Source organism: Odontesthes bonariensis, chromosome 19, assembly GCF_027942865.1.
Source record: "Odontesthes bonariensis isolate fOdoBon6 chromosome 19, fOdoBon6.hap1, whole genome shotgun sequence".
Classification (NCBI taxonomy): domain Eukaryota; kingdom Metazoa; phylum Chordata; class Actinopteri; order Atheriniformes; family Atherinopsidae; genus Odontesthes; species Odontesthes bonariensis.
In genome coordinates, this window is record NC_134524.1 from 8,656,303 (window position 1) to 8,676,201 (window position 19,899).

General features: G+C 43.9%; 1 protein-coding gene across 1 annotated transcript in view; it reads left to right on the forward strand.

Annotated features, from left to right (window-relative positions):
• Positions 1–1,191: 1,191 nt before the first annotated feature.
• Positions 1,192–19,899, forward strand: part of rbpjb (recombination signal binding protein for immunoglobulin kappa J region b) — a 48,438-nt gene continuing 29,730 nt past the window's right edge. Inside the window, exon 1 of the mRNA XM_075451900.1 lies at positions 1,192–1,400. Coding sequence (XP_075308015.1) covers positions 1,381–1,400 — 20 coding nt within the window. The 5' untranslated portion in view covers positions 1,192–1,380. The remainder of the gene's footprint in view (positions 1,401–19,899) is intronic.

Here is a 19,899-nt window from a genome sequence, read left to right on the forward strand (position 1 = left end):
CCGTGGACCTACATGACAGTTTACGGCTCTCTGGCCCCTCCCAGATAAACAAGAATGGTCTGACTTGTTTGTTGTGGGGATGATATAACGCACACACACTTTAGGAATGCACTCAGGCTGGGGGAGAAACCCAGACACGCACACACAGAAAGACTAATAACGCTTATGCCAAATTTTCTGGTGTGATCTTTCTAAATAATAGGCTCCCTTGTACTTTAGACAGAGGTTCGGTTTGGAGGGTGGTCATGGGACTCCCCAATGTGATGGCAAATGCACTAATCTGCCCTGTATGGCCCATTCACATGTGTTCACACCATTGTTTCCACATTCTAAATGGGGAGTGCAATGTTACCCAAGGGAATTGTAAATTTGGTGTGTAGACTCCCTCCATTAATTCCTGTACTTTATTTAAAGTCAGCGTGTCCTTGTAGGCTCATCACCTCTCATGCTTGTTGTGTGTGTGTGTGTTTTACTTTATCTTGTTTTTTTGTACTGATGTGCAAAACGCAGAAACATCGAACAAAAGAGAAGCACAAAGCCAACAAAGCGACAAAATTGAGAAAAATAAAACAGCATTTCAGCCTTAAAGAACATAAAAATGGCCTGTGACGAAACCAAACACATGACATTTCTTCTTCTTAAAACATAACAACAGAGAGAAGGCAACAAGGTCACAGGAAAAAGTCAAAAACAACATTTCAGAAACATGTATCTTGTGAAATGGTGCTCTGTTTTTTGTTTTTGTGAGACACGTTTCCTGTTTTGGTCTCGTCCTTTCTGAAATGTTGTTGGTTTTTTTTTTTCGGTTTTGCTGTGGTGTTTTGCACCTCGGGGGCACTACAGTGTATAAGAATATTATTTTGCCTTTAATTGCGTGCAGCTGTTCGTGCTGAAAACCCGCATGAGAAGAGAGGATACATGCAACATGATGTGTGCGAGCCTGGGAAAACCGAGGGTTCCCTCGCCACCAGCGGTTTTCCCCCTTAAACCAATCGGTGCTGTAATTTATTACCCGGTAAACACGTGGGAATAGTATTTCAGCGCTACAAGATAAACAACTGCTCTACTTCACGCACATCTCGCGATAAGGGACGCTCCCTCTGTGCTCGCCTATTGTGAGAGTTTTCCAACTCTCGCGTTATCTTCGAAGTTTCCCACGCCTGTTGTTGTGGCGTCTGCCCTTTTCGCTCACTTTCCGTGTGTTGCTGCTGCGTGCCGCCTCCCCCTTTCTCTCTTGTCTTCCTCAACCACCCCCTTTCTCTCCGTCTCCCTCGTCCCTGCACCTCCAGTCTGCTTTCTGTTGTCTCGGCGGATTGTTGGGCTTGTGGGAGAGGAAAAGGATATCGCGAGTATTGGAGTTTTGGTGAGAGTTTGTGGAAGATGGCGCCTGTTGTGACAGGGTGAGTCTGAGATTCGGGGCTTTGCGGTGGGGGAACGGAGTTGAAGAGAAAATAAGTTATTGACATGAAATGTCTCAATTTTACTCCACGTAACCCCGCCTGTGTACAGTTAAGACTTTTGTCCACCGGTTTAGCGGTCAGAAGTCGTTTCTTTGTGTCAATGTGTTTGTATTTTTCCCCTCTTTGACCAGTTCTCGTTACTTGCCCGAGCTGACTGTTGCTGCAGTGTTTGGTGAGCTAGCCCCAGCTAAAGCGTTACTTCACCCCCGGTGGTCTTTTCCTCCGAACTGTTAGCTTGGCTGGCTAACATGTGAGCTAAACACAGCCACTGAGGCAGTTTTTTTTTAAAAGAATAACTTGACAGCGGTGTGCCTAACTCACATGGAGGGCAGGAGCTGGATTCCGTGCTCACCAGCTAGCCGGGCAGCACGTTTACGAGTCGGATTCGGGACTGCGTTAGCTGTCCGATAATGGACGCAAGCTAGCGATGTTGCACTGAAACACGTTGCTGCTGCTTTGTGACCCAGTGGCAATGTTTGTAAAAAAAACCTTGCCCGTACATTCTCCACTCCTCAACGTGGTCTCATTTTACGTGGCGTGCTTAGCTGTAAATATTTAACCTCGGAGCCACAACACACGTTGAGTAACGTGTACTTTTATTATTACTTCGGCTCTCTGCAAGTTCTTGCTCGGAAGTGGTATTTACGACACGAATAGCGATCCAGATCTCACGAAAAACTCTTTATTTTGATGCTGGTTTCATCGATGTCGGGAGCATCAAAGGATAAAATTCGCATATAAACACGTACAGCCTTGTGTTCTTAACCGTGTCGCCGCCAAAGGGTTAATTTGTGACTAAAGTCACGAACCCCTTTTTGTGTGCGAGTCAAGGTTATCAGCGCATATTTACAGTTTGAAAGCGATTATCATGAGAGGCATTTGCCACTAGAGTCTTCATTTTCTACACACTGAACCAGTGTTTACTTTTAATGTAATTTCTGGTGTTACATTTTAAAATAACACAATGATTTGGGATAGCCTGATGATAGTATTTTTCAACATATTTAGGTCATTTTCTGAACCTGGTGCCAAGTTTAAATTGACTTTTTTTCCTTGCCTTGTAAACCATGCTAAAATTCATTTGTCCTGACATTAGCTAGACACAACCCAGTTTTTTTTTTTTTTTTGCACTGTGAAGGCAGTAATCCCCACAGACAGCTCAGTGGGTGACAGACATTTGCAGGGCTTGTTGAAGGTGTGTGTGTGTGGTAGATGAGAAGGGGGGGGGGGTTGCTGTGTATGTTCATTTGAGGCTTTCCAGCAGACCTGAACTGATTGCAGTAGCAGGCGTGTGTAGAGGGCGGAGGCAGAGAGGGGCCGTGGGGGCAAGCAAAAGGGCACGAGGGTCAGGTCTGGGTGGCTGGCCACCTGTCCAGATGATATCTCCAGATTCATGTGTGTTTTCCTGTGAGTGGGGGGGTCAGTGTGGTAGTACGAGGGCGGTTTAACAGAACACAGGGTGCCATAAGGGTCTTATTTAACTAGCGACGGGCCTTGTTCACAGTAACGGTTGAAGGCATCAGAGAGGGCCGGCCAGTTTGCCCCCACATACTGTGCGAGTGTTTCTGGCCTTACACGAGGAGGGGCTGCGTAACCACAGGGTGGTTAATGGTATTATGACTCTGCTGTGCTATTGCAGGAAGCCTGCCGATGAATCTTTGTCTTTCAGCTTAAAGTTGTTGCTCGCCCAGGGTTGTATATCATATTGGCACTTATATGTTACATTCCAGCCTAATTTTCTTTACTGCTTTGACTAATAACACTTCGAGGTGGAGTTTGGTTTCTACTGGTGGCGGGTGCTGTTTGATTTGGCAGTGCTGTGGAAACACGTCACGTCAGCTGGGATATACTGTACGCTGCTTATGTTTTTGTGTGTCGAACACTCGCTCGCTGTGGGCTTGATAGATGGTTAACGAGGGTTTGTAGTTCCTCTACAAAGAAAACGAGCTGCACTTTAGCTGGATAAGCTGTGAGTTATAGCCGCGCCACCGACCGTAACACGCACTGCAGAGTAGATCTTTGGTGTGTTGAGAACCGTCTTAGATGCTTTATTTGGGGTTAAAATGAGCTAATTTCTTAAAACGATAAAGAAGATGACACCATGGTTACAACTACTTTAATTGTTGACCGATTAAGAAGCTGCAGATATTTGGAATAATTACTGAATCATCCAAATAGGGGCTTTTTTTTTTAAGTCTGTTGCATGACTGACAGTTTTAGTTCCAGCTTTGCGTGTGTGCTCTTTGATTCAGTCATAACATGAAAGCGAAATCCCCCGTCATCTGCCAAAGTGCACAGATCTCCTCCCCGAGTTCGCCGCCGTCTCATTCTGAGCATTTAGGTGGCTACAAAGGAGAGAAAAAAACAAAAAAAAAACCTCCCGGATTTCCATCATCTGTCTTTATGAGGGGCAGAAGATGGAAATAAACTATTTTGACTCAGTATTTTTTCCTCCCGATAGAGAAGGTGATTGTGTAGCTGAAAGAGCATCAATGTTTACCTGAGATGATAAAAGCATGAATCACTTATTTCAACACTGCTCTGCCTTTGCTGTGCCCCTGGGAGATGCGATTCCATTTAGCTCAACCCCCCATCTCTCTTTCCCCCCCTGCCTTTTCAGGCCAAAAGCCAAGCATTTCAGTGCTGGTGTAGTGATACTACTGAGCCTTTCTTTGAGTCCCAACTTGTGATCAAATCAAATTTATTTGTACAGCACATTTCATGTACAAAACAATTCAAAGTGCTTTAAATAAAATAAAAGCATTGCAGCAGGGAGTGGTAGAAGCATTAAAAATACATAAAAGAATATAAAGAGAAACAAATAAAATCATTTAAATGAATTTAAAAACAAGTAACAGTCCAGATAAGTTCAAAGATATCGTGCAGATTTCATGCATAGACACATGAGAACAGAAATGTCTTTAACCTGGATTTAAAAATGTCTCCATTTGGTGAAAGTTTAATCTCCACTGGTAGTTTGTTCCACTTGTTTGCAGCATAACAGCTAAATGCTGCTTCTCCATGTTTAGTCTGGACTCTGGACTGGACCAGCTGACCTGAGTCCTTGGATCTAAGAGCTCTGCTGGCTTTATATTCTCTGAACAGATCACAGATGTATTTTGGGCCTAAACCGTTCTGGGATTTGTAAACCATCATTTGTGTTCTTGTATCTGTTAGCATGTTAGCCGTGTAGTTCAGGCTCTGGGGCTGTGTTGATCTGACCAGATTAGTTTGTATGTGTTGTGTGTGAAACATAAAAGTCGTGCGCTCGTATCTGTGTGTGTGTGTGTGTGCACGTGCAACCATTCCCCAGGGTCCTCTCCTCTTCCCTGCTTCCTTTTATAAAAGGAGAGATTCAGAGAGAGCAGCAGATGTCGAAGCGCTGACCTTTATGGTGGCAAAGGCTCAGACGGGAGTTAAAAGACATGCAGAGTCACCCTCCCTCTCCTCACCCCTCAAAGCAAGCAGCCCCACCAGTCTCCACCCGTGCACACACACACCCTCAGCTGATGGTGGGTTAGGTTAGGCTTAGGTTAACCACGGAGACGACACCAGCTACCTGATCTGTGTCACCTCAGGATCCCGCCGCCTCCAAAAGCTGCATTTAACCAACCAAGCTTGTAACTTTGGGGGCTGTTAAAGCAAATACGTTGTTATTCCTATGCGTACAGTAGCCTTTTGTTTTGGAAGTTCGTACATATCCTTTACTTCACATGATTGAAGTCCCCCCGAAGCGTCTAGTTTCGCTCAGATTTCAGACACGACTTGTTTGGTCAGGTGAGGATGGTTCCTGTTAAAGCACCTCACGCCCAGGTTTACTCAGCGTCTTGGTTCTCTTGTTTCCAGTTGAAGGCTGTTTGTGTCCGTCTGTCGCAGGGGAAACCACTGCAGGAGGCACCCCGGGGGGATAGAAACGCACATTTTTTTGCGTAATTTGGCTTGGATCACCGCCAGCTCTTGGCACTCCTCATTCTTGGTCCTCGGCCACCTGTGCACACACCAGATATATACGCAGTACAGCATGTACCTGCACTTTTACTTCCCCTCTTGTTTACTCATAGCACTGCGAAAATCGTCTCATAATGTTTTAATAACAATAAGACACAGACAAACATGCCAAAATATTGCCATTGCGACACGGAAAAATATGGGCTCAACTTGAATTTGATTGCAGCAACACTTCCCATAAAAAGTTGGGACAAAGGCCATGTTTACCCCTCTTTTAAAAACACTTTTGGAGAGGAACATTGTACCATTGTTGCCTGATTTAGCTTTCCAGTTATGGAGTTTCCAGATCATGGGCCTCCATTTTTGTTGTTAAAGTCTTTGAAGATGCTGAAGCCTTGCTTCTGAGAGACTCTGCCTCTCTAAAGTGCTCCTTTTCACCACCGAGCTGTTGCCAGTTTTACCTAATGAGTTGCAACCTGCTGTAGCTAATATTTCAGCGTCTGAGCAGCTCTCTTTTTAACTGAAAACATTGGTTTATAGGACTGTCGGATCACTGCGTTTTTATTTTGTTGTTTTTATTGGGGTTGTATTGGTAAAATGCATCGTTTCTGAGCTTTATAGATTTTTTTGACTCCAGAAAGTCTCGCTGATCTCCAGTGAGGATGGGGCGAAGCATTCGAAAGGACACACATCTGAGCCGACCCTTTGTCTTTCTCACATTCGGTCTCCTCTTCCAAGATGATTTCCTCACAGTTGCCCCAGAGTTTGTTGTGTCCCTGTCCCTTTTCCTCTGCCGCTTGTTGCAGGGAGCGAAGGTTTCTGCGCTGTCAGCAGTTTTGTGTCCCCGCTGTCAGGATGTTTCATTCAGAAAACACGAGTCTGACTCCAGTTTGCTTTCATTCCGCTTCGGCGAGCAAACTCTTCTTTAACTTACTTCCTCTGTCGGCGGCGGCGGCGGCTGACATTTGTTTGTCACTCGATGAGGAGGATGTAAATGTAAATGTGTTTTATTTATACAGCCCTTTACAAACAATCCTTACGATGTACCAAAGGGCTTTACAGCAGGTAATAAATAAAGAGAAGAATAAGTAAAAACAAATACAAACGATAAAAGAACAGTGAAAGCAATAAAATACAACAAAATCGAATAAGATAAAAGTGTCATCGTCCTACTGGGTATTAGGATAAAAGGATGTGCATTTAAAAGTCACGATGAGTGCTGATTATTCTGCTTAAACGGAGCCACAGTCGGGGTAAAAAAGACTTTATTATCAGAGCTGATAATTACCATTTGATCCTACGAGCTCAAACGTATGGTTCAAAAGCCTCGTTTGTTGTGATAAAGTCCTGCCTGCTCTCATCCAGCCGCTCAGAGGAAGGTTCAGAATATACACAGGATCTCCCGTGATGGGAAAACCCCTCATGACACCACCTCCTAGAGCTGTAAGCAACTGCCACTATTACTGTATTAGATAAGAGAGGAGTGGCGAGCAGGCAGACAGCCCTTAATAAAACCATCCACAAACAAATGTTTCAGCTTTGGGGCTTTTTGTGGCATCATATAAGGCCTGCTGATGACCTCAGAGCCCCAAAGAGATCATTGTTAGGGGTGGGCGAAAAAAATCGGTTCGATTTATTTTAATTTTTTTTTTAATGGGATGATTCTAAAAATCGTTTTTTTTTCTCTCCTGAAACGATTATATTACATCATATCCAGAAAAACTTCATCAATTCATCACATTAAGTTATGCTAAAACTAGCCCACATTTGTGCTGTGTGGACATTTCAATTCATTTTGTAACTGTATATGGGAACGACGTTCATTCTAGAAGTGTACGATTCAACTCGTTTGTTTTTTAAGGAGGAAGAAAATTGCAATTACTGATTATATCGAATCGTGATACAAATCGAATCGTAATATGCAGAATTGACAGTAAACTTGAATTGAATTGAATCGTGACCAAAGCTTATGGTCCCACCCCTAATAATTGTATTGTTTAGAAAAAAATAATTGACTTCCTTTTTAGTTTTTGGTCAATTCTTGCTTATTTTGGGGGTACTGTTCAGCCTCTTTTTCATAGCCGTACGCACAAATACTGCAGTGTGTCATCCTTTGAACACATACGCTGTGTTTCTGCGAGCCGGCCTCCGGGGAGAGAGCGCTGCGTTAGCCCCAGACGAGTGATGGCAGCGCCGGGGAGACCAGCCACCAGTCTGCCAGAGGGGAAAAAGAAAGGCGTTATCAAGTGTCCGGAACAGAGGGAGAGGGGTTGAGATTCCAGGAAAGGCGAACTGTTATCTCCGAATGTTTCTTTGCATTGTCTGGTTGTTTAACTAAGACTGGTGGAGGCCGTTTTTTTACTCAGAAGAATCCGCCTGGTGGCATTCCTGTGGCTGTTGACGTCAAGAGGTTTTGGCCTTTGCTTGGAATCACAATGAAGTAATGGACGTGTGTGTCGTTTTCTAGACATGTCTGTTGACTGTGGTTTAGGAAACAATGCTTTTCCCTTTTGCTTTTTCTCCCTCTCGATGAGGGGGCTTGTTTGTGTTGTGGTTGATCATCTCGCGCTTGTGGCCGGAGTTTGATGTCCTCTAAGGTTTTCCATCATTTTGGAAAGCGCTGCTGCGAGAATGTGAGGGTTTTCACATGAGCTCATGGAAGGAAACTCGACTGTTTTATTCGAGTAAGTCACCAGCAAAGTTTGAAGAGTTTTCTGCTGACTTTGACCCCCCCGACTCCTGCAGCATCTTATCAACTTTCCCCTCGTTTCTCGATAAGAATCTGTGTGTGCGCACGCCTCAAATCTTCTTGGTGACAGCTGCCGTATTCTTTTTGAAAGCTCGGATGCTTTGAAGAGGAACAGGTTGCAGGAACAACGCCCCCCCCCGCTGCTTCCCCATCATGACAACACTGAAACCAGACGGCCGTCCTGAGCTGACAGACTCATTGCTGAACTGCACGTACATACAAAAGTGTGCTGCGGTCTCCACATTTGGTTTGGCTTGCTGGGGATCATCTCTCAGCTTGTGGGCTAAAGGTCATGTCTTACTCTCCGTCTCTCCGTTTCTGCCAGGAATTCAGTTTTTTTTTTATTGTTCTCTCTGCTTTGGGTGGTTTTGAGGCACGATCGTGGGCAAGGCGGTGGTTAGTTTGCCTCTGCTGATGAATCCCAAGAGACCGGGCTTAATTTTGGACCCTGGAATAATGCGTTCAGTGCTAAAATGGTCACATCTGTTATAGTTAAATCCATCTGGGTTGCAATCTGTTTTGATTAAAAACTCACATTTTATTACCAATTGTCATGTATCCTCTCCAGTGTAACCATTTTCCACTTTTATCTGTTTTTCTTGTTATAAATGCTAATCTTTGGATCAAACAAACCCCTCTTGGATCTATAAAAGAGAGACCAGATGATTTTCAGCTGATTTGTTGCCTTAATACTTTGTGATTAGCGTCGTTAAAATGTGACATCCTGAGAGCTGTTGCTGTGCAAGTGCACCACGGTTCAGGTCGAGTTTGTGGGATACAATCACTTCCATTTAATTGTAAATGTTTTTTTAATTTCCTCGTCACCTTTTAGGAGTATCAAAGAAAGGCTTTAGCACTTTACAAAGGATTATTTAACAAAAAGGGGGGCATCTTTTGTCTGATTTAAAGGGTCAAAACCCAGACAGAAATCTTCTATTTACTGTCACAAACTGGAAATGTTATCAACCTATGAATTATAAGCAGGAAAGAGTTTAAGGTTGAAGCTGTTTAACTCATTTTTAGCATCTTTTAAACACGAGATAAGGAGCAGTGGTGGGTTTTGCTAGCGTGGTTGACGTCTCCTTTAGCCGAACCGCTACCTGCTCCCTCGCCGAAGACCGTTTAGCACCAGAGCGCGAGCTGCTGCGGCGCTGCTGCGGTCGACGTGGACTCCACACAACGTTTCCCCCCTGGGTTCTCTCTGCTTCCAACACTGAGTCATCAGCTCGGCGGAGTGAGAAGGGGGAGTGGGGAACGGGAAAGGACGGTTCACTCAGGGTTCAAATCTTTCTTTGCATCCTCCTCTCTCTCTCGTCCCTTTTCCTCACGGCCTCTGGAAGTACGTGAGCTCTCTCTCTCGGGTCATAACGGTGCTTTGCTCTCTTTGCAGAGCAGCTCACCTGCGTCTAAAAGGAAAAACAATTCGCATAAAATAAAAGCATTGCAGCAGGGAGTGTAAGAAGCATTAAAAATATATAAAGTAATATAAAGAGAAACAAATGAAATAATTTAAATGCATTTAAAAACGGGCAACAGTCCTGATAAATTAAAAGATATCGTGCAGATTTCATGCATAGACACATGAGAAAAGAACTATCATCACTATCACAAAGGTTCTCCTGATACCGGCGAAACATCTGCTTTTGTTGGTGCTTTACAGTCATCCCATCTGAAACTTGAGAAAGTCTCATGTTTAAAAGGCAAATTTGATTACAAAAGACCAAAAAATCAATGCTGTTTTGACTGCTGTAATTGAATAGGTTGGTTTGTTGTTGCATATGCAGGCAAAGATGGTCACATTTAAGTGGCAGATGTCGCCCACACGTTAATCACACGCTTCCCGTGTGTAAGCTACCTGCACAGACACGATGCACGTGCCTCTTCGCTCGATCTGACCTTTGTCAGCTGCACAGTTTCCATCAGGACCCAGATTTAGCTTTGTTTTACGCTGTTGAATTCGGTTTAAATGGGGGGCAGATTAGTCTGGATCCTCTCAGGCTGGACAGGGGTGTTGGTCTCAGTTTAGTTCACGTGTTGTTTGAGGACAGGTGGTACACAGCAGAGATGGGACCAAGTCACACATGTGCAAGTCTCAAATAAGTCCCAAGTAATTTTTTCTTGGGCAAGTCCAGTCACCTTATTATTTCACTTTTACCTGCAAAATCTGATCTTAATAAAGTGAAAAGACAAGTTATAAGTAACCGTCAGTAAACATCATTGGCCAATGTGTCCAACCTGTCCACCCCGTATCATATCAAGCTAACGTTAGCTAACTACCGTCTAGGCTAACAGGATAATATTAGCTAATTTGACAAGCACTTACTGGTCAGAATAGATCTTCAAATGACGAACAAAGTTGGAAGTTGTCGTCTGGCTGTCCGAGATGTTGATGCCGCATGTCTTGCACTGTGCTTTTCGTCTTTTGCCGTCAAAATGGTGATTATGAAAGCCGAAGGCAATGGCTGTATTCGAAACCTATACTACATACTTCCATACTGCATACTCATCGATCAGACAGTATGCAGAGTGTTTACCCACAATGCATTTCGCTCCTGCCCGAGCGAAAATCAGCCGGCCTGAAGCTGGTTTTGCTTAAGCTCTAAACTCTGTAAACTTTAGCAACATTAGAAACATTTTCAGGCGAGAAAGTAGTCGTTTAGATCCACAACGTGTTGAAAACCTGACAAAATACCGGCTATTTACCATTTTGTTCCCACGAATTAGGCGCTACTAAAGCTAGCCGCAGTGAGCAACGCGCCTTATTTTCACAGAATAAAACACCCGTTGCCTTTTATCATAGGGAAAGCCATTACGATACAATTGGTGCTTTTTTTTTGAAAACAGGAAGTGAACCTACCCTCGTTTTAGCTAGCTTGAAACTGCCGTTTTGACAGGAAATGACGATTGGCGACGTTACGTTACATCTTGGGTAGTTTGAGTATGAGTAGTAACCTCATGATGCATACCCAACATTTCAGAGAATCTAGTATGCATCTGGGAAAAAAAGTCAGTAGGAGAAGTATGCGGTTTCGAACACAGCCAATGAGTCTCGGTCCCCCTCCCGCTGACATGTTGATGCATATCTGATATGAGTTTATTCTCTCCAATAAACCCGTAAGGTATGTAGAGAGGGCATGGCTGATTGACAGGGTAGTGATCCAATCATGACGCCATTCTCAGCTTGCGATATGTTTTTTAAAATTAATTTATTAATTTTATATTCAAACTGAAAACATGAGCTGAATAACACTCAAGTCATTCAAGTCATCGTGTCTCAAGTCAAGTGCCGAGTCTTTAACTTCCAAGTCCGAGTCGAGTCTCAAGTCTTTTATTTTTTTGTCAAGTCACAAGTCATCAAAACAAACTTAAACTTACAAACTTTCTAATGCCTTGTTTTGTGAGTTAAGAGCCCATGTGTACTACGGCAGAAGTTTGGAAACACTCAATGCATTATTAGTGGGATAATTTACGAGATAAAATCTATTTAGCATTAGCGGCTGTAATAAGCCATTCGGCGGAAATGACGTCACAATGACGTCATTTCCGCTTGCAGGCCTGGCGGGGAAATCGTGATTCGAAGTGCTTTATGTCCCTCTTGGCACTTCGTCGTTTTTCATAGACCGGAAGGACATGGCAGCCTCCATAGAGCTTACCCGCTCTATGTAGATACAGACAAGTTATTCTTCACTCAGGAGGATAAGTGAGATTTTTGACAGAGATCGTTTTACACCAATGAGGACTAACTTATGAATGAATATGTTGATTTGAGCTAATAAATGACTTAATATATTACATAGTGTACCTTTAAAGATAAAACGAGTGTCAGGAGACTGCCCGTGTGTGTGCGTGCACGTGCTGGCTACTACACAGCACGCACTGGAAATTTGATTACTTTGTTTTCAGGACATATTATATGTGCACAAGTAATGGAGTATGTTCTTGCTCAGTATGTTCCAGCCTCTGCGCCAGATTACACTCATTAAAGTGTACAGTTGGTGTGCGAGTAAGAATGCGTCTAGAGGTCTTATTGATTGTGTGCCAGGCCGAGAAGAGTTTTTAAAAAAAGTCTGTCCTGAGTGCTCCATATGGAGGAGCATTGATGTTGGAGAAGTGCGGTCAAGAGAGGGAGAGAGGTGGAGGAAGAGGAAAATGAATGAAGGGAGGGAGACGGGACGGGACGGGGACGAGGACTCTTTTTTTTCTTCTTCTTTTGGCTTCTCTGCCTCTGTCATTAAGCTCTCCCATGTCAAAGACAGATGGAGCTGGTGCCGTTTGTGTATATGTGCATGCCATATTCTGCAAGTGCAAGGCTGATGTGACCCGCCCAAACACACACACACACACACACACACCCTGCTCTGCAGTCTGCCCCCAGCAGGGTGTCTCAGGGCAGCTACCAGACCTCTGCCATCTGCAGCCACTCAGCCTCCAGGGACGGACGGCCCATCAGCAGCTACTTTCGGCTCGCATCTGCACACGCAACTTGAGCAACCGGGGCCACTCCGATTCTGATTAAACACCCATTTTCTCTCATCACATCCTGACACGAGGGGGGTCACTTATGGCTAATTTCTTTGTCGGTAGTTTGCCGCTCCATCTCCGATTGAAGTAATTTGAATCTCATTTTGGGGCTAAATATGGTCATTTACTGTTGATATTTTCCTACTTACAGATGCATTAGTGTCAGCTTAGCTTAAAAAATGTCAAGTTTGACACTTTTTACAGGGTGTTTATGGGGGTGTTTTGGAGTTAAATTTCAACTATTTATATATAATTATATTGAAATTACAATCATATGTGATCTGGTGAAATGTCTCGTTAAACCAGACGACAACCCGATAAAAGACACAAATATTGGAGAGTTTTCCACCACAACTTGGCAGAATTATTGGTAACGACTTGAGGTGCGATTGAGTGGGACTGCCGTACGTATATTAGAGGTGTGGTAAACGTCTTTTAAAGTGGAAAAGAGCCATTACATACATTTTTATTCCGTGACATGAAGGAGCAAACGTGCTGTGATTCCCAGGTCTTTGATTAAATATCAAATTATCTGATTATTTGCTACATATATAGAAAATGACCTCTTGTTTACGGAAATGTTAAGCACGGTACCAGACTGAATGGACTTTAGTTTAGTAAATTAATCGTCTTGTATGGGAGAGATCCCGTATGTTCAGCCAGTGGCACAGTTGGGATTCCTTATTGACAAAATGCATTTCCTGGCTCCTTACCCAGACTTTAACCATCACAGCTACCTAAATTTAACCATAATAACCCTACGACTCTAACCCTAACCGTAGAGGCAAGTCTACACCCTCAAAAATCTCTTTGTACCTCTGGAGACCGCAATTTGGTCCCCACGCCTACAGAAAATCTTAAAAATGGCGTGCTGTCTGGCTTAGTTTCCCCATCACGATATAAAACACACACACACACAGACTTTGGTCCCCACAAGTGTATCGGGATCCTCGTTTTCTGACCATACACAAGTAGACATCAACAAAAAGCACGTCAGCAGTAAAGCGTCTTCGCTGCGGAGGACGACAAGAATCTGGAGACGGATGTTCGAAGTAAACCGGTTAATTTCCCGCTGTGAATATATTTAAATCGCTGACTAGATGTGCACAACTCTTACTTTCCTCCCATAAATAGAACGACTACAAAAACAGGCCTGGCTCCTACTCCGAATTGTAAATTAGCAAGTAGTGTTGGATTGTAAGTCGGAGGCTTATCATAGAGATGGAGACTGTTGGAAAGGTGAGCAAAACCCTTCCTTTTTACAGCATAACTTTAACACGTACAGGTGACTTTGTAGTGGTTGTGCATCCTCTGTGGCAGGCGGGCGATGTGGGTATGTTTGTGGTGGCTCTGCGCTCGCCACTCCCAGCTGGCTGCCGCAGGCTGCCGGCGTGCGTGGCAGCACATGCCGGGCCGAGCCTCCAACCCGAGCAGCGTCTCAGTTTCTGTCTGGGGAACTCTCTCCGTCCACTCCTCCCCTCGTCTTTAGGCGTATCTCTTTGTCCTCGCCTCCACCCCCCTCTTTCAAACACTCATTCAGGGTCGACTTGGACTACACTTTTAGTGCCCAGACTTGGCAGCCTTCCGTGTGTCCTCGTTTCTTCTTAATGATTAAATATGTGCTTGAGAGATGTGTGTTTAATGCGCACGCTGCTGGCCACACACAAGAAACCCACAGTGCTGCTGAGGAAGTGAGTGTGTATTAAAGGAAAGGCCTTGTGTTTATGCTCGCTGCGTGTTGGGGCTGTGACATCAGTATGCAGGTATTTTTCACTCCGCTGCCAGGACTAATGCAGCCGGTGGGCTTGGATTTCCAAATTTCTTTCACTGACACGCACATTCACTTGCTTGGTGAGACTTGTTATTTCCACCCATCTCTCTCTGTCGGGTCTTGACGTTTAAAACGCGTAACTGCAACAAGGAGCACAGTGTCTGAACCTCAGCCCGTTCTTGTCTTTCAGACGGTGTGCGTTTTTTGGGCCTCGGGGCATGTTTGAACTCCTGAGAGGTTTCTCGTAAGCCGCAGAGAAAGCTCGTAATTGTGGGATCATGCCTGGCGATGTCGATACGTTTCTTGGCAGGTGTCCTCTGTCCTCTCACCTGAGGATGAGGCCCTCTTTTACTCCCTGGACTCTTTAGGAGCAGTGACCAAGTCACACATGTGCAAGTCCCAAGTAACTTTTTCTTAGGCAAGCCAAGTCAAAGTCAAGTCACCTTAGTATTGCACTTTTACCTGCAGAATCTGATCTTAATAAAGTGAAAAGACAAGATATAAGTCACTGTCCCCACCCCGTATTATATCAAGCTAACGTTAGCTAACTACCGACTAGGCTAACAGGATAATATTAGCTAATTTGACGAGCACTTACTGGTCAGAATGGATCTTCAAATGATGAACAAAGTTCAAAATTGTCGTCTGGCTGTCTGAGATGTTGATGCCGCACGTCATGCACTGTGCTGTTCGTCTTTTGCCGTCAAAATGGTAATTACGAAAGCCGAGGACAATGGCTGTGTTCGAAACCGCATACTTCTCCTACTACTCGTACTGACTTTTTTCCCAGATGCATACTAGATTCTCTGAAATGTTGAGTATGCATCATGAGGTTACTACTCATACTCAAACTACCCAAGATGCAACGTAACATGACGTCACAGATCATCATTTCCTGTCAAGACGGCAGTTTCAAGCTAGCTACAACCCTAACCCTAACCCTTCACTTCCTGTTTTCAAAACAAAAGCACCAATTGTATCCTAATGGCTTTCCCTGTGATAAAAGGCAACGGGTATTTTATTTTGTGAAAATAACCGGAAGTGCGTTGATCACTGCGGCTAGCTTTAGTAGCGCCGAATTCGTGGGAACAGAATGGTAAACAGCCGGTATTTTGTCAGATTTTCAACACGTTGGGGATCTAAACGACTACTTTCTCGCCTGAAAATGTTTCAAATGTTGCTAAAGTTTACAGAGTTTAGAGCTTAAGGGAAATCAGCTTCAGGCCGGCTGATTTCGGCTCGGCTAGGAGCAAAATGCATTGTGGGTAAACACTCTGCATACTGTCTGATCGATCAGTATGCAGTATGGAAGTATGTAGTATGCAGTATGTAGAATGCGGTTGTTGATCCTGCGCTCCTACTCGTTAATCGATATTATTTTTTTAATTATTAATTTTATATTCAAACTGAAACATGAACTGAATAACTCTCAAGTCATTCAAGTCATCGTGTCTCAAGTCAAGTGCCAAGTCTTCAACTTCCAGGTCCGAATCGAGTCTCAAGTCTTTTATTTTTTTGTCAAGTCACAAGTCATCAAAACAGCGACTCGAGTCCCCATCTCTGTTTAGGAGTGGCGCTCCGGTGATGTTTTTAAAGCAGCTACAGACACATCTGTCAGAAGTTAATTAGCTCCGTTCACCTTTCTTTGTTCTGATTTTTTTTTTTTTTTTTTTTTTTTTTTACACAACTGATTATGAGTGGAGGTTGCCTTTGGAAATGGGTTATCCTTGCTTATTCTGTCCAAGTACCCTTATTTTCAGCTACGATTAGAGCAGAGTTCATATATGTGGTGTCACGGAGATGGCTCCCGGGCTGTGGAGTCCAGTGGAGGCTGCGAGGAAGGCTGGTGTTGATAATGAGGTGTACCGTCACTCCGAGGAGTTGTGATATCTGCTATCGGCCCTCAGGCAGGGAAACCAGACACCTTAATCCCACACCCCATCCCTCATCTATCCCTCTGTGTGTGTGTGTGTGTGAATGCAAATTCATACACACAGTTAGATATGTGGTTTCATATTCACGAATGGCCTGTATCGGAGTCAACTCGATCCACCCTGGTGTGCAGGACTGACACTTGTGTGAAAACATCTGAATTATGCGGAGCCTGAAACTGTAGCCGCTGGCCGAAAAATGTAAAAGTACATTTAGAAAACTGGCTTATTGGTGGTGTAACAATTAAGAATCGTCCGTGTAACGTTTCGCAGACACATTTAAGGGTCGAATTATTTATTTAGAATTATTTATGTCTAAGTCTAGTATTAGAAATCAAATGTTTCCTGTTGATAAACGGGGTGGTGTGGATCTGCTTATGGGGATAAGTTGGGGTAGAGGGAGGTTAAAGGTCAGACTGGACAAAGCCACATCAGCGGTTGCACCCCCAACCCCTGACCTGCCTCGAGGAATGATGGCGTCTGGCCTCGCCGTGTGTTGTGTTTTGGTCCTCTGGGAAGCGCAAACATCTACAAAAAAAACCCAGATGTGTTTGTGGGTTTGTTTGTGCTCGTCTTTTCCCAAATCTAGCAAACTGCAAAGTTTCTGGGCGCTCATCAGAGCGAGATTGATTTATGATGGAAGTTATTCAGCAGACTTCTATGAGCTCTGTGGAGTCGGGTTTTTCTTGTGCAAAGATTATCGTTGGATCTCAGAGTTTTGTGTTACTGGTGGTCAGTAGAAGTTGCATAATAATAACAAATGACTTGATCGATGATCTGTTTGTCTCTGTTCATGTTTCTGCTGCTATTAGCTGTACCACAGCCTGCTAGTATTTAAATATCAGCTCACCTTTATAGAGAATAATAAGGATTAATGGACATTAATACAGATTTACAGCGGGGTGACATCATTAAAAGGGAGGCAACTCTATAGATGGAGTAAAACTACTTATTTACTTATTTTTCTTTGATAGTTTATGCCTGAAACAAAAGGATCTCCTTTTGTTTTTACTAGAATATCGTTAAAAAAATGCTGGAAATTACCTTTTTTTTTTTTTTTTTTCAAACCGAATCTCGAATAGTTGCACTTATGTGATGGATCGTTTCATGTGATTATTGTTCAGGCGCCTGGGTTACAGCAGATTGTCTCCGTCTGAATGTGGCACAGTCTCATCTTTAGTCATTTTGACCCACTTCACACGTCTCGCACTCGCACAGCTTTACGCAAGAGCGCCCAACAACATGTCCTCTGACACGCAAACTTATGCGGAGTGTCGGCTTTACTCAGAACACGCCAACAATTTGCCTGCGTTTCAATGAAGTTGGCGGCGTTACGGTGTCTTGGTTCCTGTTAGGGGAGAAATGGTTTCATTTTGCGGTGCTTTGAAGTGTTTGGTGACGGTATCTGAGCTCTTTGATCTGCGTGTGACACCACCAGTGACGAGGCGGCCCTGCAGCTTTGTTATAGATGCACACTTACGTATATATGATGCGCACCCTCTCAAAAAGTGTTTGGTGTAGCGGGTGGATGTTGTTTTGGACACATGCTCCTCACGGTTTACCCCCCATATTTATTTGCAAACCCTCCATTTATTTTCTGGGAAGTTGCACGCAGATAAAACAAAGTGGCCTTTCGTCGCCGTGCGTGTGCATTGGAGACGTTTGCGGGGGACAAACACTCGATTTCGCTCCCATCGGACTTATTAAAGCTGCATCACATGCCAGCAGAAGAGATAATGCGTCTTTTCAGTGTAGCGAACACACTGAGAACATGTCACGGTGGGTATTTTGGTCCCTGCTGAGCCTTCGGGTGTTGATGTGCGTTTGCCCCTCAGTGCCGTTTGCATGTGCACGTGGTGACGTGCGCTCATACACGTTTGTGTGTTATCATAAGGAAGTGGGTGGTCGGGCATTTATTCATAGCAACTGCCACCTCTCTCTGTCACCAATACCTCGTATGTCATGCTACCTGTCAGAGAACGATGACAGAACCGTCCCTGTTTACCCCGCTGAGCTCCATCCCAGAGGGTCATTTTACTCCATTACCAGTGTGTCACAGACACACTTCTGTAGTGTGTGAAACTCGGGAAGATATCTGAGAAGTGACCAGTGAAAGCTGCAGTTAGAAACCACGTTTTAAAGCTACTTTTTCTTTTAACGACTTAAAGGGATAGTTCGCCTCTTTTGACATGAAGCTGTATGACATCCCATGGTAGCAATATTATTTATGAACATTTTCTTACCCCCTGCTGCGTCCTGTGAGCCGAGTTCCAGCTGAGTTTTGGTGTTCAAGCTTCATGTCAAAAGAGGCGAACTATCCCTTTAAACCGTTAAAGACATGTTTCATGATTTCTGACTCATTAAGATGGCGCACAAGTCTCCATTTTTTTTTTTTTTGTGTTTTCGCTCACGTTGTTGATATCTTGGAACGTCCAGCGCAGTTTTATGTTATGATCATGCAAAGAAATACTTGAAAACTGAACATTTATGAGCCGCAAACGCCAACAATCAGTCAGTCATCGTCACAGATGAGACTTTAAAATGAATAAAACAGTATTTTTCCTGTCAGTTGGTGATTTCTTCTCTCGTTTGGTAACGTGAACGCGTTTCATTTTGCTTTTCATGGTTAACAAAACCTGGAAAAAATGTACCAAAAATGATTGTTTCTGTTTCTTGATTTACATTCGTTTAGCGGTCGACGCAGTAACTGGATATCTTTTCCACTAAAACATGCCAAGACGAATGTAATCAAAGCATTTTTAAAGAGGAAGACGTTTGTTAACCCTGATAAATAGCAGTTAAACTCTGTAACAGTAAAAACTCCCTTCTTATTTCTGTAGATGTGTCATACTGTCGGCCAACTCGGGCCTAATCTGGACAAATGTGTTCTTCTCTGTTGTAGAAGGTGCTCGCAGTGACTTGTGGTTTCATTTGTAAGGTCTGTAGGGTGATTATCATCTTCTCTGGTTATGATTCATCAATTTAGTGGTTAAAAACAACGAGGGAAATCCCGATTAATCAGCTCAGATCAACCTGACACACATTTACGAGTGAGACGACATACTTGGCTGTCACAGGAGTGTCTTAAGTTACAAATCTGCATTAATCAGATTGTTCAGAGTAGTTTTTCTGCATGAAAAAAATCCGACACCTAAAAGCATGACTCGCCCTTTAAATGCCTGCCTTCAGGCTGTGTAAGTGCAGAATGACACACAGCGGGATCGACTCAAACCAAACGTGTTTGCTGCCGTCCTGGAAGACAAACGCCACAGTTTGTGCACCTCAGGACGCCATCTTTTCAAGGTTTACCTGTTCACTGCCCTGCCAGGTCGCTGCCCCCACCTACTGTAACCTCACAGCAACCATGCCGGGGTGAACTAACCCGGCAGATGGTCTCAGTAGCCTATTGGGCTCCTTTTATTGCAAAAAAAAAAGGCCCAATATGCAGTGTTGATTTAGACTGAAGATGGTTCCACCTGTTTTGGGTTTATTTTAGGCACGTACTGGACTCTCGACAGA